Source organism: Talpa europaea (genome assembly GCF_964194135.1).
Source record: "Talpa europaea genome assembly, chromosome: 12".
NCBI classification, from domain to species: Eukaryota; Metazoa; Chordata; class Mammalia; order Eulipotyphla; family Talpidae; genus Talpa; species Talpa europaea.
The window spans coordinates 64,427,065-64,455,027 of NC_140079.1; the positions used below are offsets into that span (position 1 = coordinate 64,427,065).

The 27,963-nt window shown below is 38.8% G+C and overlaps 1 protein-coding gene across 1 annotated transcript; it reads right to left on the reverse strand.

The window, feature by feature from the left end:
• Positions 1-4,267: 4,267 nt before the first annotated feature.
• TIPRL (TOR signaling pathway regulator) lies at positions 4,268-24,864 on the reverse strand (the record flags this gene model as incomplete). The annotated part of the gene is made up of 7 exons (XM_084250078.1): positions 24,636-24,864; positions 20,683-20,862; positions 19,226-19,325; positions 13,386-13,517; positions 7,745-7,840; positions 5,071-5,133; positions 4,268-4,417 (listed from the first exon to the last, which is right to left on the reverse strand). The coding sequence occupies exons 1-7, from the start codon at positions 24,737-24,739 to the stop codon at positions 4,268-4,270; spliced, it is 825 nt and encodes a 274-aa protein (XP_084106204.1). The 5' UTR covers positions 24,740-24,864.
• Positions 24,865-27,963: the final 3,099 nt, after the last annotated feature.

Consider the following 27,963-nt stretch of genomic DNA (forward strand, 5'->3'; position numbering starts at 1 on the left):
GCACACACGAGAACACTTAATACAGTAAGAGCTGTAGTTGGATGGAGAACGTTTACATGTTAACGAGAACTTGGGCGTTGTAAAGTATTATAAATCAACCAGGCAAAGGGGTTTGCACAGTACCCCGCACAACACACCGCTGGTGAGGTTTCTTTATGGATACTCAATACCCTCTGTTTTATCATTTTAGCTCACACCACAGATCATGAATGACAAATGCTGTTACTATTGTTGGCTGTTCTTTTCCCCCTTGTTTCACTCAAATAGATCCCTACACATCTTCACGACTCAGGGTAACAGCACACGGTAGGAAATCCACCCACTGAGGAATGTGAGTTACAGCTCTAGCACCATCACATACTAGCTGCCATTGAACTCATTACTAACTTTTCTGATCCTCCATTTTCTCATCTGTAAAGTGAACACGAATGACTATCTCTGAACATTATAGTAAGAAGTAAACGTGTTAGTATATGAAGTATAGCATATAATAACCTCATTCTGTAGTACCTCTAATAACCTCATTTCATTCAATGTCATGTCATTATGACATTTTTGATCAAATGCCATTATTCAACTGAATAATGAATGGGAATGCCATTAGGTGTATAACAAGGAATGAAACATGTCATGTTTTCATCAGAACATGTGCACACTTCTGTGGGCCCATTTGTTTGGGAGTGTATCACTATAAATAGTTCATCTGGGCTTGGATATTCTTGCTATTGTTAGGTCATACATCCTGAACTTCAAATTCCTCCAGTGGCTGACTACTATCTTATGCTTAGAGTGCACCTGGAGAGCAGGATTCTTGTTCTGAGTTTTGCCCTCAACTTTCAGGGATGCCTGCCTCACAGAAAGGGTCTGTCTCTAGTTGCTTCCCCAGGTAGGCCGGTGGTCCTTGTTACTTAGTACTAGGCTTTTGGTGAACACAGGAAGCTTTTCAGTTGGTCTTGGCTAGCCTCAGTCTTTGGCATGCTTTGAGGGCTTGGGTCTTAGAGGTGTGGCTTTCTCAGCATTCTTGCTCCATTTCCAGGGATAACTGAACTCTGCCTCTAATCTATTGTTGATCTTGTGGAATTTTCTTGCCCATGACTGTGTATCCATATAGGTGCAGAGGCCTAGGTTTTTCTGCCCCCCCTCCCAGGTCAGAGGGCATTTCACTTGTCCTCCCTCTAAGAGTGATGATTCTTCATGCCCTGAAGGCAAAACATTTGCTATTCCTCCAGAGGCAGATTTTTTTTTTGTCTTAATTCCTCCCTCAGAAATACTGGATTTTTGCCTGGGGGTGGCAAGATTTGTTATTCCTCTCTCAGGAAGCCTAAGAGAGAGAGAAGGGTCTGGAGGAAGTGGACAGGGTTTCTTACTAACCCTCAGCAACAGCCAATTTCCTCCAACCACTGACAGGGATTTCCTGGTCCTTTGCCCACCCCCAGTGTTCCTGGTGAGCATCTGGGGTGAACCTTTGGGGAAAAAAGCACGAGTATAAAGTCCTCTTATTTGAAACTCTCAGCTATTCCAAACCAATAGCCCACAGTAGCCTGTAACAACTTAAGCATTAGCTGATTTCTTTTTTTTTAACCCGTGGCCACCTCTTTCTCATGGTCTTTCTAAGAAACAATTTGTGTGTCCCATTACTTGTTGAAGGACTTCTCACTTTTTAGGATTCAATTGACTCTGCCTTGCAATCTCAGATCTGTCATGGTTTCAAGAAAAGCTGTAGTTTCACAGATTACCCAGCCTTTTCACCTTGCTAAATTAGGAATGACATTCTCTTCGGGCTTTTTACAATCAACTCGACTAAAGTTGATTTTATTATTGTTTTAAATTAGTATTATTTCTATCATTGCACTTATTAAAATTTGTAATTATTTTTACTTTGTCTCCTCCATTAGACCTTACCTCCAGTCACTCTAGCCCTTCATTGCAATCCTTTGCACCTGGTACCTTACTGGACACAGAGTACTCAAAGCCACACAGCATGGTCCATATGACAGGTATTTATATTTTTATAAAGCAGAAAACATTAGCTTGCCATTCAGTAAGCAGTGGCTAATTAAAACCTGCATAGGCATAGAAGTTTAGGGATACAGAAGAGAGGTAGAAAAAGAGCCCAAATGCTAACTGAGGGATTATATTCTGAACTGTTAAATTTTCATTTATGTGTCTGGAGAATCAGACTACATTGTAGACTAAATTCAAAATATGAAACACAAATGAGAAGTGTATAACAAACCATTCTTTAATTAGGCTTCCAAAAAAACTGAAATAAATGAAATAGTAAAACATAGATCAGTAATTCCTTATTGTTTATTCTCCTCTTAGAAAAAGACACACTGGAACAAATAAATATAAAATGGCATATGTCTTATTTAGCAATGGCAAATACAGGTTTTCTTGGTAGTCTGTATAGGATTAAACTAATGAAGTTTTCAGAAGTACATTCTCCTATCTACCTTCCACCTGCTATTGAGAAAAAAAAAAGGCAATTCTTTAATTCTCTACAATTTTTAACAGTGGATTCTCAAAATAAGTAATCTAAGATTAAGTAAGGGACTATGACAACTGAATCAAGTTAAATACATATATATAATATAATGTGGCCTAGAAACTTCAACTAATGAATTATTCTTACAAGTTTTCATTTCTTATAATTTGTATGAATAGTTTGTTCTGTTCAAATCTGTATGGGGGGGGGGAACAGAGAGCTGTGTACAATATATACACTAAGAGAAAGCATTAAATACAGGTATATTTAATATACAGTGAACATGCCATGTGTCTTCTCAAAGTCAACAAAATCTTGATTTCCTGTACCTTGCAAGTGAAGCAGCAGAAGGCAAACAAATAACAAAACTATTTGTGACCATATTTAGCTAGTAAAGTTACTTAAATAACAATACTACAGAGTTCCAGTAATGATGACTATCCAGTTAGACTTTCTTTGCTACAATGTATCTTTAGGCTAATACCAGGAGAGCGGTTAATACTTTCAATTAAATATTCTTTATAATTTATGAATTAAGCAGAACTATGTGCAAGTTATTTCAAACAAGGGGGGAAATAACAGGGGGTTGACTTTTCCCCTTGCCCTGTAAAAAATTATGGAAAAAAATCCAGTTCAAGTAATTCCTTACTTGGTGCTCTATAACCACTTCCTACTTTATGAAGACCATTTAGAAAGACAGAAAAGAATATAAAATGTTTAAAGGGTCATCATCAAAATAACCAAATGGAGTTTAAATTTACTTTTGGGTACATGCTATACTACCCAGGTCCTGTACTAATTAATTACATTTTATGAGATTCCTATAATGTTAAAAAAACATGAATCTTAATAAAACAGAAAAACTGACTTTTTTTTAGCCCATTCCTCCTCTACAGCTCTCCCTCAAATATTTTAAGTAGAAAAGTAATCTGGTTGCTTTAGTGGATGAAGTAATATTTGCTAGAAACAATCCACATTAACTCTTCAATAACGTTTTTAGGATCAACTCCAAATTCAGTATTAATTTAGTCACTCAGAGCATGCACAGAAGATGAAGTAAAAAATGTCCGTAGAAGTAGAACCACACATAAGAAAAAGCACCTAACGATGGAGGAAAGACATCTCGATGTCCTACCTGTCAGGGCAAACCATGTTCATGTGTTTCCATGGACACAACAGCTTAAGTTCTCACAAAAACTAAGTTTTATGGTTCTATGTCTGAAATTTTCCTTGAACCACAAAAACCAGTTAAAACTTAAGGGGCAAAATGTTTTTATGTTATTTGTAGGGGGAAGATCATTAAAGTATAAGATCAATTCCTGGGAGGCCAGTGATGATTCTCCAGAAGTGCGAATAAACCTCCAGGAGCTCCAGATGAAAGGGCGGAGCAGCAGCAGGCATGAGCAGGGCTCTGGAAAAGTCCCAGGTTCTGCCAATCAGTGATTTCAAGTTAATCTCCCTCACAGGTAGGGTCTCATGACAGAGGCCGATTAGGCCCACACACAGGAGACAGCACATCACTACTGGTGAGGTCCTACTTTGTGGCAATTTAGAAATCCTCATTTAACTCCAGGAAATATAAATCTGGACTATAAATTTGAAGATAAACAATACAAACAGCAGTCAAATGGAACCTGCCTGCAACAATCTTTTATTTATTTTTCCTTTAAGGTGCCAGAAAATCTGCACATTGACCAAGGCAATTAATTCTCATAATAAAAATACTCCCTTGAAACAACCATGGTCTCCAGTCAGACTCCACGATGAGTACATGTTGTATCACATTCTATTCACAGGTGTATTTTCTTGTGAGTCTGCAGGATTTGTATCAATTCTTTCGGGAAATAATAACTTCTCATAAACTGCTTCCTTTATCGGCAAATGCTGTGATATTTCATTAGGTTCGGTGAAAAGGGAAGGTGAAACGTGCTAGGAAATACATAAATTTATGTTAGCATATATTCAGTTACTGCATTCCCACTAAAATGCTGTTGTTCAAGCATTCAGAAAGCATGCCCTAGTTCATATGTATTTACAAGGAGCATCATTTGGTGTTCTTAATTACAGTGGCTATCTCTTGTGACTGAATGAGGAAAGTACCATTTGTTAAGCAATCCACTGGGGAATCGTACAGACTTGCAGAAGCCCCGAATCAGTCCCAAGGGAGCAAAAAGCAAAGCAAAGTTATGCCAAAACAACAAGTTCATGGAAAAGAATGACCACATTTTAGGAAGAATAAAGGAAACTACAGGGTGGCAGGGTAGTTAGTGGAAAGACTATCCAACTGGTGCCAGATGTGGCTCTACCACTATCCAGCTGTGTGATTTGTTGTAAGTCACACCTTTGGGTTTGTTTTTCCAGCGTAAACTGTGGAAATTAGATTGGATGATAACTACAGTGATACCTAAAAAACTGTGACCAACTGTGATTTTCTTGTATTTGAGGTAAGTTCAGAAAAGTCGGAGTTATCCTATAAAGTCTGATTAGGTGAACAAACAGATTTAGGGATGTAAATTTGGGTGCTGGGTAGGGTATGGGGGGGATACTAACAACTTCTAAAAACGGATATTTAAATACTATACCATCAAGTTAGCAATTTTGCTCTCTCGTGATGTATATTCTCGTAACATGTAGGTCTTGTCGGCCTATGTTTAAAATTTAAAAAAAAAATGATGTAATAAGTTTACTTACATTGATGACAAATGCTTTCTATTAAACAGAACTGCCTATATTTGAGAACAGGTTGTGAAAGTAGAATGAAATTTGACAATAACTTATTCACAGGGAGATAACTTTTTCATCAGGAATTCTGAATTATTAATTCATTTCTATAAATCACAGTAATATCAGATACATATATATAAATAGATTTAATAATTATCATATAAGAAAAATGCAGGCAAAAATGTTACTTTGAAAGGAAATATGTATGAATATAAATGGGGTATGCAAAGGTTATCATATTTTTCAAGTTTGGGGCCACATCTTGCCTTAAGCTATATTATCTCTACCTACATAATTGTAGCTACTTTTATGTCCATATACAAGTTGAAACAAATTTTATTCTTTTCATTTTCCACAAAATTCTTGCCAAGTTGCTTATTTAAAGTCACTTTTTTTGTGCTTCAATTTTTTAAATTTGTTTAAGTTAGGTTTTAGAAAGCAATTTATTACAATTTGGTTTTTTGATGAAATGTTATTTAATATAGGAGGAACCAGAAGATTATACTCCTTTGAGTATATGTGCTGCCGAAGCGAGCACTAGATTATACTCCTTTGAAATTTCAAACATTTATATCAATAAAACAGATTAATTGTAATAAAAACCAGTTTAAAACCAGGCAATTGTAATAAAAACCAGTTTAAAAGTGCAGAATATAAATCATAAGTAATCACAACTTCTATAGATAATATATCCTTAACACTTAGAAATCCCTACATAAGATTTTACAGAAATCCATGCTTGCTTTCTAAAATTCAACATTGAGAGCCTCCCTGGTGGCACAGGGATTAAAGTTTCAGTGCTATGGCCAGCCACTGTGGCATGAGTTTGATCCCTGGCAAGGACGCTAACCCACATGGTGCAAGAGATTTCTCCTGTCTTGCCCGCTTCTCCCCTCAGCAGTGTATTTCAGTAGATCTGCCTAATCTGCTCCCCACTCTGTCTCTGATGAATCCTCTCACCCCCCCACCCCTCTAGCCATTATCCCAGTTCTTATATGCATAAATTAAAAAAAAAAAAACTTAAAAAAAAAAACAAAAAAAAAGTGAGGCCAATTGAGAATTAAGGGAACAGGAACTGGCTGGGGTATGGACTGTTTGGGCTATCAGAGAAGGGGGACCAAGGGATGGGTGGATTGTCTGGACCCAGAAAAGAGAGGAGGAATTGTGGCTCCAATTGGGACAGCCCTAAGACCCACTTCACCCTTCACTGTAAACAGATACCTGTATCTGTTGATTAGTGTACATGATAATTTGTACCAATTTTTATTTTTTAATTTGTTTAAGATTTATTTTACTTATTTATGCATACAAGAACTGGGGTGTAGGTCAGAGGTACAAGGGGGTAAGAGGATTACTGAGACAGAGTGGAGAGCAAAACAGGGGGATCTATTGAAATACACTGCTGAGGGGAGCAGTGGGCAAGACAGGAGAGGTCTGTAGTGCGATGTGGGTCAGCTCTCTGGACTGGAATCAAACTCAGACCTTAGCAGTAATAATGCCGAGATTTAACCCCTGCACACCAGGAAATCCACTGCACCAATTTTTAAAAGGTGCCTCTTCATCCCCAAATAAACCTAGTGTAGAATTTGAGAAAACACCAATGTAATCCTTCCTAGTGGGTTCAAGTCCCAGCTCTCCTAGTCTCCTCTCTAATTCATTATTCTACATGACCACAGATTTGAAGTAAAAAAATCCATTCAAAAATCATAGGATGCTATGAAGCCAGTAAAAGGAATTTCATGACTCAGTTTAAGTATCCCCCCTTTCATAACATTTTTTAAAAACTTTATATACTAATAGTCCTTCAAATGGAACACAGAGCTTTCAAACTTTAGATAACTTATCAAAATAATTCCATAATTCAAATTTTAGGAGGCTATGTGATTGGTATTTCTAGTATCCGGACAGTAGATCAACAATGCATACTACAGGGCCTCCCCGGTGGCGCAGCAGTTGAGCACTGGGTTGCGAAGCTGCCCGCAGCCTCTGCAGTGCTGGTTCGATCCCCAGCTGCTCCCCAGACACCAGAGGAGGGTCCCACATGGTGCACAGACCTCTCCTGCCGCCCGCTGCTCCCCTCAGCAGTGTACTTCGCTCCTTCTGCCTGCTCTGCTCCCCACTCTGGCTCTGGTGAATTCTCTCACCCTCCCACGCTTCTGACTGTACCCAGTGCTTGTATAAATAAATAAATCTTAAAAAAAAAACAAAAAACAATGCATACTACATATAAAGTAAAAGTCAAGTCAAGGGATAGTTTTCTAAAACACAGATTAGAAACACACAGGATTTTCAGAAAGAACACTCTACCGTGGTGTGTCTTTTAGAAGACATACCAGCAGCCATAATTTTTGAAAAAGATGTAATGTTTCAATAACTGTGTAGTCAATAGTGAGTGCAAAACAGCCAATCTTAAAGGTTAGAAGGATCGCCATTATGACATAAAACATTTAATTTCAAGTTCTCAGATTGATACTACAACAACATGAACAAGCCCAATATGAATCAGTATGTTTATTAAGTGAAAATAGATACCTCATGGTAGAGTCTTGTGTCATTCATTCTGATAAGTACCCCATCAATTCTCAAGAAAAACCGCAATAGCAGGAAAAAGCTAGATGGCATTACTCTCTGGAAAAGAAAAAAAGTACATTAATATTTTAATGAAAATTAAATATTAATAAAAGAAAAAATTTAAAGCGTCAGAGGATGATTGAATTAGTAGCATATAAAAATCTCTGACCTAGACTTGCTTGGTCCTAGTTCCAATTAAGGCTCAAAACCTTGTTTACATTATATTATTTAACATCCTGGTTTCAACTTCTTACACTAGAAAAATATTTCTTCTAGGTCAAAAGATAATGAGGTTAGAAAGACTTAAAATGATTCTAAGGAATGTGAAAATTAAATAATGTTCACTTTAAAAAATGGTAGCACTTATAATAAATGTCAATACGCGTATAACAAAATGAAAGAACAAAAAACTCTTTGTTGCTGCTCATCTTTTATTCATTTTACATAAAATAAGACAAGCGACCATAATGAAATGCTCTAATTCAACCAAGCAGGTACTATTTCATATTGCCAAAATCTGGTTTATCAGATCACTATACGGTGTTCTTGACATCATGCCTCTGTGACACACCTATTCATTTCTGCTTTCCAAGTATAACACTGAAAAAAAGGCAGAGTTAGTGGAGAGAGTAAGGTGGGTCCTGATGGCAGGGTGGGATGGGGTGTAGGGTATTCAGGTCTTCAAAGAAAGTTAAGACAGATAAAACAGTTTGATAGCTGCTTTAACATAGATATGCACAAAGTTCAATTATCACTCAGAGAAAGAACCCGATTCTGCTAAGGAAAGAGAAGGCAACACTTGAAACTACCGTGGAAAAGAACTAAGGATGAGAAGGAGACCAGTGGGAGACCAGGAATTAAGGGACCTGAGTTCTAGTCTCAATTTTATAACTCAACTGTCTATTTTAAGATAGTCGTTCTCTCCTAAGAGATGCTTAGAAATTTGTGGTTATTTTCTGTTGTCACAATGATAAATAACCAGCACGAACTTAGTAGTTAAAGACCAGCAATATTAGATATTCTGAAATGCACAGAGCGATCCTACATAACAAAAGTCCAACCCTGCACCCACAAAATTTCCAAATCTCACCTCGAATTCACATAGATTAAAAAAAAAAAAATCTATCATCACCTGGCCTTAGAATCTCATTTTACTTTACATATAAATATAAACTTCAGAGTTTCCAGGAAGGAGATTACTTTGTAAATCAAGAGATTATATTTTGCTTTATTTGGAACTTCACTAAAAGCTGTTCACCAAATTGAAAAATGTTATCAACAATGACAGTGCATATTGTGTTGAGTCACCGACTGATACCTGGTACCTTGTCAGCCCACACTTATAGCTGTCACATTCACAGTGACTCAACATGCAAATATAAGTACGCGCCGACTTCATGAGGTCTTTTAGTAGACTGTACATATACATATGGAAGTACATAATGTATTCTAAATCAATTTCTTTTCATCTCCCTTTTATAATTGGGACATTATGTTGATTTATGGAAAAGGTAGGTTATATTATCTATGAATTTCACTGAAGGGTAGTAAAGGGAAGGGATGCTTAAAATATTTGGTTAAAGAGTAATAAAAGGAGCAAGGGGTTAGACAAGATTGAGAACCACAATATTAGAGCAAGTTACTCAACCAGTCAAAATCTCCTCCCTTATCCATAAAAACGGGGGATGTGAATAAAGATTTTATAGAGGAGATGGCCCCAAGTTTCTCCAGCAGAAACTGGCAGCAGACACTGATGTATTTTCTGAGTTGGTCCTCTTTGAGGCCCTCTCACCTATTTCCTCCACTCCCGTTGATCCATCTTTCCAGACACCAAAGGTACAGCAAGTGTACTATGCATATTCAAGGAAGAAATTTCCTTTTATCCTAATGTGTTAAAAGACAACTAACATTCTAATCTGCCTAGATAATTCTGCTAAAACTGCAGGAGTGAGACTCGCAGGGCTAGAGCCATACTGCCCTATATCCTGCTCCCTTTTTCTCCTACTGCCATGGAAGCAGCATCTCTCTCTCTTTCTTTTCTAAGGCTAATCCTTCCATCCCATGATTTGGCTCCTAGAGAACTACACAAGGGAAACAGGAACAAGATCAGAGTCAAAAGTTGATCTAGGTCAGGTTAAAGGAGTGATCTGTAAGAGAACTGAGCTCATGGTATGTTTCTGAGCAACCAATGTATGTAATGTCATCAAATTACATGCAAGGAAGTTTGTCTTACGGCAGAGTACATAATAAATTAAATAGATGTGGACAAAAAAAACAAACAACAACAACAAAAAAACAAAACAAAAGTTGATCTAGGGGCCTCCCGGGTGGCGCAGCAGTTGAGTACTGGGTTGCGAAGTTGCCCGCAGTCTCTGCAGCGCCAGTTTGATACCCGGCTGCCGGGTGAGGGTTCCACATGGTGCACAGACCTCTCCTGCCACCCGCTGCTCCCCTCAGCAGTGTACTTTGTTGGTCTGCCTGTTCTGTTCCCTGCTCTGGCTCTGGTGAATTCTCTCACCCTCCCGCGCTTCTGACTGTACCCAGTGCTTGTGTAAATAAATAAATAAATCTGTAAAAAAAAAAAAAGTTGATCTAGTATGTATGATAGTAGTGAAGTTAATATCTCTGAACCTCAATGTCCTCATCTGTAAAATAAGGATATTAAAGTATTCACTGAATTTTCCTGAGGATTAAATGAGATGATATAGATAATTATCTAGTATGGTGTCTCCATATATATAGTAAAGGCTTATACTCTTCCTCTTTCTCCTCTTCTCATGCCAACCATTTTTTCCCCTCTCAACAAGTGACTCCTTCCTGTGAATTTCAGTTGAAGTTTTTCCAGAAAATTAGAATTCTGCAATCTTCCCCATACTTTTAAAAAATCACACACACACACACACACACACCCGTCAGTCTCACATTCTCTTAGACACATCTGTTTCTTCTCCTATACCATAAGCTTTTTCAAAGTTTGATCTATATCTACACTCCCTCTATACATTTTCCATACATGCCATGACCATGTAACTTAAATTACTGACCAAGATGAATTAACAACATCCTTACTGCTAAACTCAATAAACATATTTTTGAGTCTAGTGAACATCGTCACAGCCTAAAGATCTCTTTATAGCACGACGCTGCCCTTCATACCCTCCTTGGAATGTTCTCTGCCCTTCGCTTCCCAGGCACCACCATCTTGGGTTCTTGCTTACATCTCTATTTACTGGCTAGTCTATGCTTCTTGAAAGGGAACTTCATTTTTTTTTCATGCGTCATTACTTCTAAGCCAGAAAACAAGATGTTTCTTTTATTTAGAGCAGTATCTTTACATTGTTGCAAAGAAACCAACGTAGAAGAGACACTATTCTTATGAAAACATTCTAGGCATTCTTAAGATGCAATCCAATCATATAATTTTTAAAAAGTTACCCTAGGTAAAAAGAGAACATTTTACAATGACTATGAAGTTACTCTTCAGTTTAAGACTTAACTATTTACTCTGGTACACACATACACATTTATACCTACACTTCCCTCAGCTCCTTCATCCACAAAAACACCCAATTTGCTCCCCACATATTGCCCATTTATCTACATCATAGATGTCTACCCACTTGGGAACAAATGTAGACCCAGGGGTGCTAACTCATAAATGAACATTCAACACAGTCAGTTCCTCCCATAGGTGGGTGGGTAGACAAGTGGAAAGCACATGAGTAGATGAGGGGGAGATGAATAAATCTAAATGACAAAAGATATTGGGGGAGACTTATATGTGAACAAGGGAGTACGAAAACAATTATCTAAGGCTAGAATAATACATATAGGTTTCCAAAGAAAACTGTTACTAGTTTCCCAGCCCCATCTAAGCTAACCTTTAGAATCTCGTCTATAAGACTAAATGATTACTTAAAAATTCATTACAATTCCAAAATCCTATGCTTCTACAGAAAAACTTGACTTTAAAACAAATGTAGGGCCTCCCCTGGTGGCGCAGCAGTTGAGCGCTGGGCTGCGAGGCTGCCCACAGCCTCTGCAGCACTGGTTCATTCCCCAGTCGCCAGTGAGGGTCCCACAAAAAATAAAATTAAAAAATAAATAAAATGTATTTTGCTTTTATATAATTGTTTCATTCTTTATTATGGCTTAAATCATAACACCCATTGTCTTCAAGAATCAATCTTTCTGGCAAATCTTTTAAGTGCTATAATTAAGGAGTTAAAAAAAGTATTTATAGGAGTGTGGAAAAGGAATATTTAATTCTTCCTTTAGAAGCTGTGGAAGGTCTTATAGGGGAGGTGATATTTTAACTGGATCTTAAGGTACTTAATAAAATTTCAGTTGAAGTTTTTCTGAAAAGTCAGAATTCTAATCACAACCTAAAAGCAAACAATAGGAATACTATTGTTGTTTACTAACAGCCTATTTATTATTCTTTTAAAGCATGTTCCACCAATAACACTGATAGAAAAGAATACTAAAGAAGGAATTTATACTTGTCATTTCTGTTTTCCACTTCTATGCTGAAAAGCAAAGTGAAGTTAAAAGAGCACACAGAGCACTTTTTAAAATGACATCCACTATGCTGTCTGCATAGTCATAATTTTCATACAAATTGTCCACCCACAATATGGCAGAATAAAGACACTGGAGTCATCATCTCCCCTGAAACAACTACAAAAGACTGACATGGGCGCTTAGCATTAATCCAGATGCTTCAAACCAGCTATATAGCTCTAGGACTTCTCCATAGTTCAAGAACTAAGGTTGGTGGCCACTAGGGGGAAGAACAGGAGGAGGCAAAGGGGAGCATGTCTGGGCTGGAGGTCAACTTCCCAAGTAATAAGCAAATAAACCACAAAATAGCCAGGCCAGTCTATTAAAAATTGCTTTGTTAATGCAAAACTAATTTTACAATGATATTACAATGGACAAACTAATATTTACATGACATCAAGTTGATCTGAGGTAAGTTGTATTATTTCTGACTAATGGTAAGACTAGAAGGAAGAAGTTAATTTAATTTTTATTAAATCTTTTTATTTATTTATGCATACAAGAGCTAGGATACAGGCCAGAGATCCAGGGAGTGAGAGGATTCACCAGAGACAGAGCGGGAAACAGAACAGGCAGACTGACTGAAACACACTGCTGAGGGGAGCAGTGGGCAGAGTCAGGAGAGGTCTGCTTCGCCATGTGGGTTGCTCCCTGGCCGGCTGGGAATTGAACTCATGCTGCAGAGGCTGCGAATTGCTTTATAGTGCGGAGCTTAACCCCTTGCGCCACCAGGGAGGCCCAAGAAGTTAATTTTTATTATTTTTTTTTAAATAAATTTTATTTTTATATTCCCCATACAATTGTAACCCCCTTATTTTGACCCCAATCCCTCCCCTCCCCGCCACCTACCCCCCATAGAGTGTCTCTGGTTCATAGTTTTTTGTTGATTTTGATTTTCACTCTCTTATAGTTATTCATTTTCCTGGTCCCTTATTTAAGTTTTCTAGATTCCTGCTATGAGTGAGACCATCCGGTATTTTTCTTTTTCTTTCTGGCTTATTCCAAGAAGTTAATTTTAAACAAAAATCATAATACTCACAATTTTCACACTCAGGCTTGAAACTCCATGATCATGAAGTTCATCTTCAAACAGGAGAACTTCTTCAAAAAACTTAATCTGTTCTCTGGTTTTCAATTTCTCTGTATCTATATGATCTGTCGTAGGCACAACCTGAAAGGAGAAAATTAATAATGAGCACATTAAATAAAGTCAAGAAGATATAGGAAAACAGTTTTCCTACTGGTATTTTTTGCCATAGACAGAACAGAGCACTCTAAACTTGGGTTTATATCAGGAGTTAAGAAAGATGAGGCATGTGCCTTGCATCTGAAAAGCTGAAGCCTCTGCAGAAGCTGATATAACTTCGTCCAAAATAGAGCAAAAGTTCATCAATTTCATATACACCAAATTTAAATAAAGTTTCTATTGAGACTTAATCACTTATGCTGGACTCATTCTCAGAGGCACTCAAGAAATCCCACACTAAACCCCAACATAGCAGGTAGCACTAAAGTATGCTGTGTGATACCATTCTTTACTACATCCAAGTTCATACAAAGTGTTCAGCTTTTCTATTTTTTGACATGATGTATCATACTTAAATACAATGACTGTCAAACTGTAACAGGGTGGTCCCCAGGAGAGGGGGAGGTTCCAGGTTTCCTGCCCCACCCAAAAGGAGGGTGGAGCTGAGCAGAGAGAGAAGCTGCTGCAGAGGAGAGTGAGGAAGGAAGCAAGATAGAGCCAGAAGGAGACCTGGAGGAGGCACATGGAGCCAAGAGACACATGAAGAAACTGCTTGCCTTTTGGTTGTGGACTGGGTGACGCAGATGTGGGTGAGAGACCCATGGGGAGGTGACAATGGCAGTTTTTGTCTTGATTTTGCTCTTTTCCTCCCATATTTGTCTGGTTGTTTCTGATGCTTTCCTGTGGGTCCCCACTGGAAGATGCTTTAGACTTGTGGCAGGCTTTGGGGCCTTGCTCTGGGCCAATCCTGCTTAGACTTTTACCCACCAGTGGACGGGTAACTTTGGGTACTTAATTTAGAAACTATAATCTTTGCCTTTCCTGTATCATTTACTAATTGTATTAAAGTTCCTTTTCATTAAAGTCTCATATGTTTTGTGTTGATGCGGCGGATGGCAGAACCTATTTAGAGCAGGCAGGTTTGCGGGGTCTAGGGTGCCCCTCTCCCTGTCCTGTAACAAAACCATAGGTATCCAGTGAATGGTAACTATTATTTTGCTTTACTTAGCAGCCATGGTTAGGTATTTTGATTTATGGATAGAATTTAGAAATGGACTGTAGTTGAGGTAGTGAAAATAATTAGATGAATATGATAAAGCATGTTCAAGATACTGCACAGATTTGGGGGGCAAATGGCTTAAGAGAATATCAAGTGATGGGGGTGGGGGAGTTGTAAGAAGAAAGCAGTTTGTATATGATTCCCAAGAGGTGAAAATGTTTCTCGTTCTTCCACCATCACTTACAGGTAACACTTTAGCTCTCTGAATATTACTCCAAAAGATGTCTGGAGCAGACATGAGACCACATCTGAAGGTGAAAACTGGGAGGGGGAGGGCAGAGGGAAGGAGGAAGGTAGGGCAGCATTTGCAGTCTTGTGATCTATTTAAGATAAAAGTTGGTGCCTCTAGGACTGTCTAAGAGCATAAAACTTAAGTTAATGTTTAATAAAAAGTCTAAATTCCTTACTTTTTATTTCCTTTTAGTTCAAAGGAATACATTTGAAAGATCCTCCTTATAGATACTTCTGACTTGCAAAAAATTAATTGATGCTAAAAGGAACTTACTAATTAGTAATTGGTTACTTAACTAATAGTTCATACTGTCTTAGCAAGTAGTCAAAGTAAATACATCAGTATTGTCATTTACTTATGCTTTTAAATATCTGAAAGACAAAAAACAATTAAGTAAAACATAGATTAGGGATATTCATTATATTTATCTTATCTATACGATCTTCTTCATTTTCGAAGACAGACACGCTTAAAACTTTGTCTTAGTCCAGTCTTCCTCAACTCCACTTATCTCCTCCCCTAACCCAAGCATACAAAAAGAAAAGAGGGGGGCGGAGGGAGAACCCCAAAAAACTAAACTTGAAACAGAGTAATTCTTGGCCTCCAAAATTGTCAGAATAAGTAAGCCAGAAAAACCCTCCTGCTAAAGACAATTTTAAAAGCTATGTGGAAAACAAAAACTTCTTTAACACATCAAATGGTCAAGGCACTGAAGAATTACTGCACTAAGATATGGACACTGAAGAATTACTGCATAAAGCCCAAAAAAGTGAAAGTGAGCCTGTACATGGCAGCTGTGGCCTTAAGGCATCAGCCAATGGCTGACCCAGCGGTGGAACTGGACTGATAGCTTTTGCTCCCATCATTGCTTAGTGCTCACCAAGGTGGGGAACTTGGGAACATTCCCTGCTCCACCTCCTAATTTGGGGATGATACCCTAAGGTGCTACACTGGTTTCATGGTTTCTTATACTACAGGCCCAGTAAACTTCAAACTCCAGCCCTAGAAAAGATGAGAGGTTGGCAAACTAAGACCTGTAGCCAAATGTGGCCTACTACCTGTTTTTGTATGGACTGCTAGTGAAGGATCATTTTAATATTCTTTAAATGACTGGGAAAAAATTTTTAAAGTATATTTTATTACACATGAAATTATAGGAAATTCAATTTTCCATATACATGAATAAAATTTTACTGAATCATAGCCATGCTCATACTTGTCTATGGCTGCTTTCAATGACATCATCAGAGTTGAGTAGCTGCAACATAAAATTCATGGCCCTCAAAGTGTAAAGTATTTACTATCCACTCTCCTTCACAGGAAAAGTTTGCAGGCCTAGTCCTTGACTATAAAAAGTGCCTGCTGGAAATAAACAAAAATCTCTTCTAGATGAATATATCCTGTGAGTCAAACAAAAACATAGAAGAATATCAGGAGCCTGGACACCATAAGCCAGAAGCAACAGAAATAATAAGATTTGAGACTCCAGATATTGAAAATATAAGTCCCAAGCTGTAAAACAAGGAACACTGATTTTAAGGATACAGAAGCTAAGACTGAAAATTTCAATGGATACTAGGAAATATTTTCTTAAAAGAATGACTATGATCAGGTATGATCCTGCAGGGGCTGCTTACAATGTCTATTTTCCTGCATTCGCTACATTTCACAATTCATTAAACGGTAACTTCATGTTTTGTGAACTTTTCTGGTTTTGTTATTGCACAACTTTTTAAAGGCTTAAAAAAATATGGAAACTACAAACATTCTGGCTTTCTTACAAGAAAAATAAATCCTATTCACATCTTTCAAATGAGCCCTCCCTGACATTAGATGAAAGTTTATAATATGGAAATTACTGGACACGAATACTCCTTAACATATCATATAAAGTTAAATAACAGAAAATGCTAAGAATACTATGTTAAATTTCCTTCTGAAAAGGTACTGAGAACAAATTGAGAAACCACTGAATACAGAAACACACATAATCAGAAGCTCCCCATCAACTAAAAACCTCAAATTTAAGAGCCAAGAAAAAGCTCTCTGATATTCTTACTGTCTATATAAAATACATTCTCTATACAGACACATATTTCTTATATACACCAGTGTTTTTAAGAAGCATTTTGAGGAAGAACTGGAGAATTGAAGACTTTAAAATCACAAGTAACATCACAGGTCAAAAAAAGTCTTACGTATTACAAAAGTTAAATGCAAAAACTGTTTATATGGACGTAATCTATACATAACCACCCTGCTTAAACAATGAGCTACAACATTAGCCTTACGTTGTTGCTATTGTATAGTTAAGAGATTCATACCTTAAGATCTTGAACCAATTTCTTCATCTACAAAATGAGAATAATGCCTAGACTACAAGGATATTATGAAGGTTAAGCTACAAACTCTCACAATTTTGCCTGGAAAATAGTCACTCCATTTTTTAACACAGTAAGGGAACATATTTATCAGCTCCTTTTAGACCATCAAACAATGAAAATGTAGACAATTTATCTAATTTTATTCTTTGTTTTTTTTCTCCTTTCAATATTAACTTAGTTCCCTTGATATGTGAGATATATTATCATAATAATAGCAGCAGCTGTCATTTACTGAGATCTTATTCTCTCTAGTGGACAGCATACTAACTATCTTACATATATCATCTATTACCTCACAACTGTTAATATCTCAAATTTGCCAAAGTGGAAACAAGGTTTAGCAAAATCAAAACTTTTCCAAGTTGTTAAGTGGTGGTGTTGGGATTTGAACCCAGGACTCTGTTCCGCTAAAGCCTGAGTTCATTAGCAATGGTGAGAGGGCAATCACATTGCTATTTGTCAGGAACACCTCACAACAAATTATATTACAGGTTTATGTGGCAACAAGAGTGTACTGGATACATGTTTTTCTTTGCAAAGTTTTTCCCTTGGGAGTGAGGACATTGGAGAACTTTAAGAAACTGAAATAACTTTGCCCCCTCTTTCCCCTATTTGACTGTAAAGGAGGGATTTTTTGTCTGTTCTCTGCTGTATCCATGGTTAGTGCCTGGTACACAGTGAGAGAGAGAAGGGAAAGGAAAAAAGGGAGGGAGGGAAGGAAAATGTTCTCTCACACAGACTGGGGTTGTTTTTTGGTTTATGGTTTGTTTTTGTTTTTGTTTTGGTCTAAAAGGCAGCACAAGGCCTCTCCAGTGGCGCAGTGTGTTGAGTGAAGCACTGTGTAGCTGTCGGCAGCTCGGGTTCGATTCCCGGCTGGCCAGGGAGAGTCCCACATGGCATGGCAGACTTCTCCTGTCGTGCCCGCTGCTCCCCTCAGCAGTGTGTTTCAGTCGTCTGCCTGTTCTGCTCCCCACTCTGTCTCTGGTGAATCCTCTCACCCTCCCGTACCTCTGGCCTGTACCCCAGCTATTGTATAAATAAAAAAAATAAATAAATCTTTTTAAAAATAAATAAATAAAAGGCAGCACAGAAAACAGTGAACACTTGAGAGAGAGACGAGAAAAAAACCTCAAGAATTCCTAAGTTCCAACTATGAACTTCTATATCTTCAAGGGTCTCAAAATCTTTGCAGTGATAAGCGCATAACCTATATCTTTAACAGCTCTGCCTAAGCACGAACAATACTATATAGATCTCCGATAACTACTTTTAATGTAAATCATTTACACAGAAATAACTGCATTTATTATAATAGAATATGATATTTAGAGATACACAAGCTAAGCCAAATTTGCATCATTTCAGTCACATTTTAAGATCTCAAAATTCAGCTAAGCTCCTAATCTGAGACCTACCAATCCCCCCTTCTTAGTGTCACTGACCATGAAGTGAGTCTCTTCTTAAGCACAAATCCAAATTTGGCCACAAAATAGATATTTCTGTTTTCTCAACTTACAACTGAGATTCAAGATAAATTGGGTAACTTGCCTGACGTCATACCAGGTTCACACATAGAACAGGAAGAACAAAACCTAAGTTGTGTGACTTAGAATCCAAATTGCTCACATAACTGTTCATCTGTAAAACTGTAAGCTACTAGCTAACACTTCTTTCTAAATCATCTACGAAATCATACTAATGACAAATGTACATTTTAATGCTTTTTGATGATGGTAACAATAACATTAAGGCAATTTGCCATTGTTATCAACCAGTTTAAGAATCAAAAATGGTTCCATTTGGGTCTCCTTTTATTTTCTGCTGATAATCAACAAAATCCCCTCACCTTGCATTCTGAAACCCCCCCATAATAGGAATGAAAGTAGCAAAAAATAACCCATTACTACTAAGTCCTAATGTTGAGACTGTCCAAGAAAATAAAAAGCACAAAATTTACCTTTAACTTAAGTGACTCTCCAAGTAATGTTCCCTTATAATCTGTTGTATACGTCCAATCGTATGGCTTAATAACCTCTTTGGAGTGTTCACCCTCCGTCCTCAAATACCAAAATGAGAAGTATCAGATTTAGTGATGTCATATAACACACCAAATTACATCTTACAGATAATTCTACCAAATACATACACATGTCATGATGTACGAATACATCTTACAGTTTCTGGTACATTTATTGTTATTTAACCTGTCATGTGCTGAAGGAGTCCAATTAGTCTGTACTCTGCCTAAGGACATGGGCTTAAAAAGGCTTATATTCTTTGCGTCCTCTAAGGAATCTAGTATACTTACTAGGCACCAAAAAAAAAAAGCTGATTTGATTATCAAAGAAACATTTTTCTTAATTTCAAAGTTTCTCAAATTTTCAATGCATGTCATAAGTAAACATTTCTCTTTAAAACAGGGGCATTAAAATCAAAACTACCATGAGATATCATCTTACACCAGTGAGAATGGCACATATTAAAAAAACTAGCAACAACAAATGTTGGCGAGGCTGTGGAGAAAAAGGAACTCTCCTGCACTGTTGGTGGGAGTGCAAACTGGTCCAACCACTATGGAAAGCTGTGTGGAGATTCCTCAACCTACTAAAGATAGAGCTTCCATATGATCCAGCAATTCCACTCCTACGTATTTACCCAAAGGACACAGAAACATCAATTCCAAAGAGCACCTGCACCCCTATGTTTATAGCAGCACTATTTACAATAGCTAAGTTTTGGAAACAACCCAAATGCCCAAAAATAGATTACTGGATCAAGAAGATGTGGTACATATACACCATGGAATATTACTCAGCATTCAAAAAAGATAAACACATGCAATTTGCAGCAACATGGATGGCGCTGGAAGGGATCATGCTCAGCGAAATAAGCCAGAAAGAAAAAGAAAAATACCGGATGGTCTCACTCATAGCAGGAATCTAGAAAACTTAAATAAGGGACCAGGAAAAAGAATAACTATAAGAAAGAAAATATCAAAATCAACAAACAACTATGAACAAGAGACACTCAATGGGGGGTGGGGAGGGGAGGGATTGGGGTCAAAATAAGGGGATTGCAATTGTATGGGGAATATAAAAATAAAATTTATTTAAAGAAAAATAAAAAAAAAAAAACAGGGGCATTAAAGTACACAGTGTATTGCCTCTTCATTAAAGAACACTAAAGGTTCAGAAAAGTTAACCCTACCAAGTTCAGCTCAATTGCAGTTCTACTTAACAACTATTCAAGAGATGGAATTGCTAAACTCCATTTCATGGATATGAAAAGTGAATTCTAGAATGATCCAACTACCAAGTCTACCAATATAGCCCTTTGTTCTAATAAAATACACATCATGAAATTATTTTCAACTCATTTCCTTTTTGTTTAATCCAGAACTGTCCAGATTCTCACCTGCTTTCCTGCCACTCTTCCGCACAGGCGACTTTAAGCATTCCTTGGTAGTTGTTTACACATCTTAATGCATCTCTAGCATTGAACTCAATCCCAAAGCCAGAGCCATGCTGTATTCTTAAAACGTTGTCTCCAAACATCATTTCAGGAAGAGATGGCATGTGCAATTCATCAGCTAACCTACATATAACCAAAAGTTGGGTAAGATTATTTTATATCATTCTTGGCACTTTTGTTTGTTCCCACCAGAGTTTTTTCAACATTACTGAATTAAATAATATAAAATTTGATAAAATAAACATTTACAAAATCTAAAAATGCTTTCAGCATCCATTCTCTCCATGTGTATCTTTATAACACTGTACTAGACAATGAGCTAAACAAGATAGATGATAAATACAGAAATACATAATATAATGTCAGTGATAAGTGATACACACCCCCCCCCAAAAAAAAACAAAGTAAGGGAAGGAGGCACTATGTTAGGTAGGAAAATCAGAGATTGCTTCTGTGATTGTGACATTTGAGCCTCAAAACTACCTTCTGAGCCAAGAAAGGTTCAGAGAGTTCACGTGGCTTACTGAGGATGACAGAGCTAGTAAGGTTAACTCCAGTCCTTTTCCCATGACACCAGGTTGCCTTATATATACTTAGAGTTCTTCTGGCCCGCCTCATTAGAAAACAAAGTTATACTGGACAACTATAAAGCTATGACCACAAATAATTAACCCACAGATATGTTTTGATTGGCCTGTATATTTTTTAAATATTTGAAGTAGTCAGGAGGCCCTACAACATTATGTGGGCATGTATGGCTATGTTGTACCAGTTGGCTAGAGTTCAGTAGTCTGCCCTTTTAAGTGGGGGCATGGGTTCTCCAGTTCGCCCTGGACCCTTTTAGAAAGTTGGGTTTGTAATCACTATTATAAAGCTTTTAATGTGTCAGCTAGTTACTCACTTCTGAAAAAAGTAGCTATATGAATAGGTTACTACCATGTGTATGAGCCCATCACCTCAGTTACAGCAGGCTTTCAATTTAGAGATGAATGTTCAGTTTCTCAACCAAAAGGAAATTATCTTTGGGCTGCCAGAATCCCTAAGTCTTAGAAAATTGTGCCCAATATAGTCATGCCTAATTGACTAGTGATCAATTAAACTTATTCTGATCTCTCTCTTCAGATGTCTGCATTACAGTCAAATGAAACACAGACCAAGAGACATGGCCTGAAACAGAAGCCATCAGGAACAGGGGAGGGAAGAGTGAAAAGTAACCAGAGGAACAACATGGATGAACCCTGAGAACATATGCTAACTGAAATAAGCCAGTCACAAGAAAATACTACATGATAATTTTAGATAAATTTTAGCTTTATGGATTTTAGTATTTTAGATAGTCAAAGTCACAGACTCAAAGAGTGGAAAGATGGTTGCCAAGGGCTGGGGGTGTGGGGGGAGAGAAGAAATGAGGATTTACTAAACAACAGTCAAAAAGTTTCAATCAATCAACATGAATAAACTCTAATCATCGGTTACACAACATTGTCCCTATAACCAAAAGTGTTACACACTTTAAAATTTGTTCAGAGGGTAGCTCTCTTGCTAAATGTTTTTACCATAATAAAATAAAATTTTAAAAGATTTAATACTTAAAAAATCAAACAAAAGAACTGTAATTAGCATGCTCCATAAAAAAAATTAGATAAAATAAGTTCGGACTACTTCACTGAATAATGCACACTGAAAGTGAAATACATTATTCTAGTGATTATACCTAATATATCTGGAAAAATCTGGTAATCCCATGAGATGCTCCCCTTATATAGGTAAAAGATCACTGGCACTTACATTGCTTTCAAAAGTTTAAATTCAGAGTATTTTAAACATGAGCCAAAGACAGAGTGGCTTAACCCCATTTTTAATGTCAAACTTCAATTTTAACAAATAGGATTACATTTAAAACATATGAAGACAAGAAACCTCTACAGGATTAAGTATCAGTAATATTCATTGTTAGCCTTAAATATCCATTAAAAGAAGTGTTCTTAATCCAATATTTCCTCTAATCCATTTATTTAGCACCCTAGAGGTTTTTATACCCTAGGGCAATGCAGCACAGAAAGTTAGGATGGGTGAGGGTAAACCTTTCTTTTGTCAGAAGAAAGGACTAAGTATACCAGGTAGATTTACCTTAGAAATAATAAGATTTATCTTAGAAATAAGACATAAAGAGATTAAAAACCAGAATTAAAACGCTCCATGTTTTAAAGCTCTCCATGCATCCAACATCTCTTAAAAATTTTATAAGTTATATGGGCAACCCTGATATGAAGCACACTGCTTTATATACAGTACAATTATAGATGGTGCAACATGTAACAGAGAACATAACGTGGAGGGAAAAACCCAATCAGTAACTCAATGTGTGGTGTGATGATTTTTTTTTCTTTTCTGTATTTTCCTTATTGAGTGTACAGGAATGTTATATTTTTTAGGAGCTAAACAGCTCTCCTCTCTTTCCTCTGCCAAATCCTCGTGTTCCCTAGCTTCCATCTCATGAGCTTTTTCCTTTTTTTCTGAATGACCTTAATTTCCTGCCAAGACTCCAGTTATCAAATATAAATGGAGGATTCTTAAATCTAAACCCATAGACAAGTGGTCTTTTTTTAAGCTCCAAGATAAATATATCCAAAAGCTGACTACATCTCCGCTTTATGACCCATACACAAATGACATTTCAACAAATGATAAATTCCATCAAATAACTGCCCCAATCTGCTCGATCTCCTGTGCTTCTCATCTTGTTCAATAACAACATTTTCCATGCAATAGCCCACGTCAGGAATCTTTCCATCAGTAGAGCCCTCCTTTTTCCTTCTCTCTCCTATCAACTGGCCATCAAATCTCCAGTCCTCCACTCTCCCCTTCTAACACTCTCAAACTGCCCGGTGTAAATATCTCCATCAACAATTGTAACTGTATTATAATTGTCTGTAGAAATGGTGACTTCCTGGAGGCAGAGGTTGCCTTTCATGTTCAGTATTTCAAGTCCCTGGCACAGCACCTGCTTTGCTAAAAACCATACATACCTACATACATACACACATGCACATATACATACATACACATACACATTGATGTATATATTGTGAAATGGGGGCAATGTGAAATGTAGCAGGCCACGCAAGGCCTCAGCTCGAGTTAGCTCAGGAGGACAAGTTAGGGCTGTGGGAAAATTCCAGGCCAAAACAACAGAGGCCGGGTTCCCGTCAAAAATAAGACGTATGTACCCTTTGGACCTGAAACATGGGATGTGGTGAATCGCTCCACTGCTTGTAACAGCACAGTCTGGCTTCTGTACCCCCGGTCTGCGGTGGCAACTGCAAACTCCTGGGTGCGGTATGTAACAACACAGTTTGGCTTCTGGACCCCCACTTGCCATGACACCTGCAAACTCCCAGGTGCGGTTTTTGGCTTTAAAAACCCTTATCACCCCCAGCTCGGGGCTGCTCCCTACCAGAGGGACAGTCGCCGGCCGCCTAATAAAGGTCTTTTCTAAATTTGATTTAGACTCGGGTCTGTGTCTAGGGGGAGACTCTACAACAATATGTAGACACGTATGGTTTTTCAGATATGTAAGAAAATGGAGTCACAGCCACACACACAGAACCGGTCTACATGGGGCGCAGACTAGGGCAGGTAGGGACCGACGGCGATCGGAAAGCCTGCAGAACTGTCAGGCTCTCTCACGCCGAGGAGTGACAGTTTCGCCAAGGCCGAGCCCAGCCACCACCAACCCAACGACTAGAGGTGGGCGTAAGATCGTTCACTGCCGCTGTCCCCCAAAGACCCCGGGCCCAGCCTCTGTCCCAGGGAAGCGGCTGCGCGGGGCTCACCCGGCCTCCCGCCCAGGCCCGCCCTCTGGCCCGCGCCCGACCCGTGCCCGGGAGCCTCACTTCTCCACATCCGCTGACTTCATGATGTGAGTCTTGGCCGCCGTCAGCTTCCAGGGCCCGAAGGAGAAGTCCTGGTGGCTGCTCTGGAAGCCGTGGATCATCATGGCCGCGGCGGGACCCGTGGGAACCACAGGGAACGGGCGGGAGTGGGAGCGGCGGCGGCGGCGGCGGGCACCGGTTCCTCCGCCTCCCTCCTGCCCAGCCCCCTCGGCTTCCGAGCCGTTACCATCCCGGGCCCCGCCCCGCCCCCTACCGGCCAACCCCCGACGAGGACCCTCCCTTCCGCCTTCTTCTCCGCCCCTTTGCGTTTTACTTCCGAGACCAGTTGCTAATCTTGCGTGACCTACGTCTTGCGTCACGATGCGCCGGAAAAAGGAGAGGCGAAGACGCTGAGGGGCGGGACTTCGGATGTAGGGGGTGTGGTCAGGAACGCACCGCCCCCGAACGCCTTGGATGACGTCATCTCGGAGGATTTTTGCGGAACGCCTATAAGGGAGAGGGCGGGTGTCGTCTGTTTGCACGTCGGCAGATGCTTGTAGAGAGGAAATGCCCGACGCTTTTCTGTTGCGGCACAAAAAAATGGTAATTAGAATTTAGAAGGTCCGGCACTGAGTGCGATATGATTTAGGAGTAAACTTCTAGTCCCCATTGACGAAGACAGACTCGCATCAGAAATTTCAACCTTCGGATATTGCAGGAGTTTCCTGGTCTAGCTGCTGCTTGTACCTGGTGGAATGAACACACGAGCGACCTGATGCTAAACCGCTTTCGCAACGCTGTGCGTGCATCCCGGGGCAAACCACTTAACCAGTAATAGTGGTTTCAGTTGCCTCAAAATGAGATGATTTGATATTAAGAAATCTTCCAAAGAGATCTTTCCAACTCCCTCTCAGCCCTTTTGCTAGTTTGCCTGAAACTCTGCGCTTTCTTGCTAGTTTATTTGCCTGAATAGTCATACGCAAGCCTGTCCCATTTCAGATCAACTTAGAATCTTTTAAAATTGTATTTTCCAGCCCCGGTGTCTTGCGCAGTACTGGCATGATCTAGTTTGCACTTGATCCATCTTTAAAAGACTTTTCCAGAACACTGAAGCTAGATTTAATCATCTTCCCCTGTGAACCAAAATGGTGATTTAAGTTCACTTCATATTCCAGGTATCACCATCCATTCATACATCCAAAGGAATGCCCAAATCTGAGTGCCTGCTATTTGCCAAGCATTTGTTTTATTGCAAAATAACACCCATTCTTAGAACAGAGATCAACAATTAAATTCTAAGACTTGGGCCTCCCTGGTGGCGCAAGGGGTTAGCATCGCACTATGAAGCAATCCACAGCCTCTGCAGAACGAGTTCGATACCCAGCCAGGGAGATGATCCACATGGTGCAACAGACCTCTCCTGTCTCACCTTCTGCTCCCCTCAGCAGTGTATTTCAGTGAATCTGCCTGTTCTGTTCTCCACTCTTCTCTGGTGAGTCCTCTCACCCCCCCCAACCTCTAGCCTGTACCCCAGTTCTTGTATGCATAAATAAATAAATCTTTTTAAAAAAAATTCTAGGACTTGATGTCAGTGGTACAAGATAGGACTCCCTACCCCGTAAAATATATGTTATCCCCTGTACAGTTTTATCTAAACTACCTTTAAGTAGCTGAACTCCCTTTGTTTCTCCACATGTGAAATTACATACAATGCACATGGAAAATGAATGCTAACATTTGCATGACTGGGGGCATTTCTGAATGAATGATCATGATCATTAAAAATATGTCTTGTTCAAATTTGAATACTACATCAGTTATAATTCTATTTACATGTCTCTTCTATTTACATCCCAGAATAAGTCATTTCTGCACTGTAGAATAGCATGCAGGAAAATTGATCTTGAAAATGCTAGCACTTGTTTCCTGGTTTTTTGCCAATATAAATTGGCAAAATCCTGCAAATTGTTTGCTGTTTATCAAGTTCTGGATTTGACATTGCAGCCTGTCCTCTAGAGATCAAGCTGTTATAGAGCAACCCCAATATTAAAACGGGTTCCTGGCTGTGGGTCCTCACCCGCGCGCTTTAAAGGGACTTATGAATACTCTACTATACACACACACAAAAGGTTAATAAAAGGTTTATTTACAAGAAAAAAGAAAATAAGGAAAATGTACAACTCAGGAAAAACATAGGGAAATAAAGTCTTTAATGCGTCCTACCCGATCCGACGACCTGGAAACCCAAAGTCACTCTCAGAGCTGGCCGGACACTGCGAACTGGCGGAGAGCCAAAAGCCCACGTGTCTGCCTTTTGTATCCACCTGGCTGCTTAACCCCACCCTCAGGTCCCAGCCACCTTCCCTTTGGTGATAATGGAATTTGAAGTTCCCAGTGTCTTTGACTTTGACCTAGGGTGGGGGTGGAGTCCACAAAGCCTATATGGAATTAGCTTTGGGACATCCTTTTTCCCCTAACACTAGGAGTAGGTATGGTTAGGGATCTAGAAGCAATGAGAAGAGCTAGGTATGGGGCACAGAATGAACTAGCACCTTCTTCCAAGCTATCTTCCTCAGAGTAGGTCATCCTAGAGTCTTCAAGTAAGTCAAGAACATTGTCATCTAAGAGAGGAGAAGGGGCTGGGGATTTGGCCATTAGGGTGCTTGAAGTGCATAGAATGCTTTTTAAAAATTGTTTTATAGCAATAGACTCTACTAAGCTCTACTAAGGGGTAGATTTTTGTATGTGTGTTGTTTAATTCAGGTCATGGAAATGCCAAGCTCTCAAATTTCTGAGAGTACACATTATTATTAAGAGAACTATTGCAGCAAGCTTCTGAAGATAGAAATGAAACAGGTGAACCAAGGACTTTTAAGACAGCTACTGGGGAAGTCTGAATTAAAACAAGAGCTAGTTCCACAGCAGTGAGAGAGGGTGGCAGAAGCCCATTTATAGAAATTATTGCTTCAGATAGGGAATGGCATCAAAGCATGAGGCATACAGAGAGAAAAGAGGAATCCATTAGTCAAAGAAAGAGACTCAGTCATGGAGAAACAAGAGATGAACCTAGTCCCAGAGGTGAAATTGTTCTTTCCTTGTGCTCATGTGTGTAATTACATCAAGTCTCTGGGTACTCGAGAAAACTTGGGGAAGTCTCTGTTCTTTACAGCCAAAGAGCTCAGTAAAAACAGGAAGCTACTTTCAACCTCTCCTATAGTACCCCCAAGCATAACTTTGTCCCTCAAATATTCGCATAAAATATATAAGGGAGGTCAGATTCTATGGAGGAGAGGAAATACAATGAGAGAATTTAGACTAGGGAATTCCAAAAAGGGAAGAGGTGAGACTA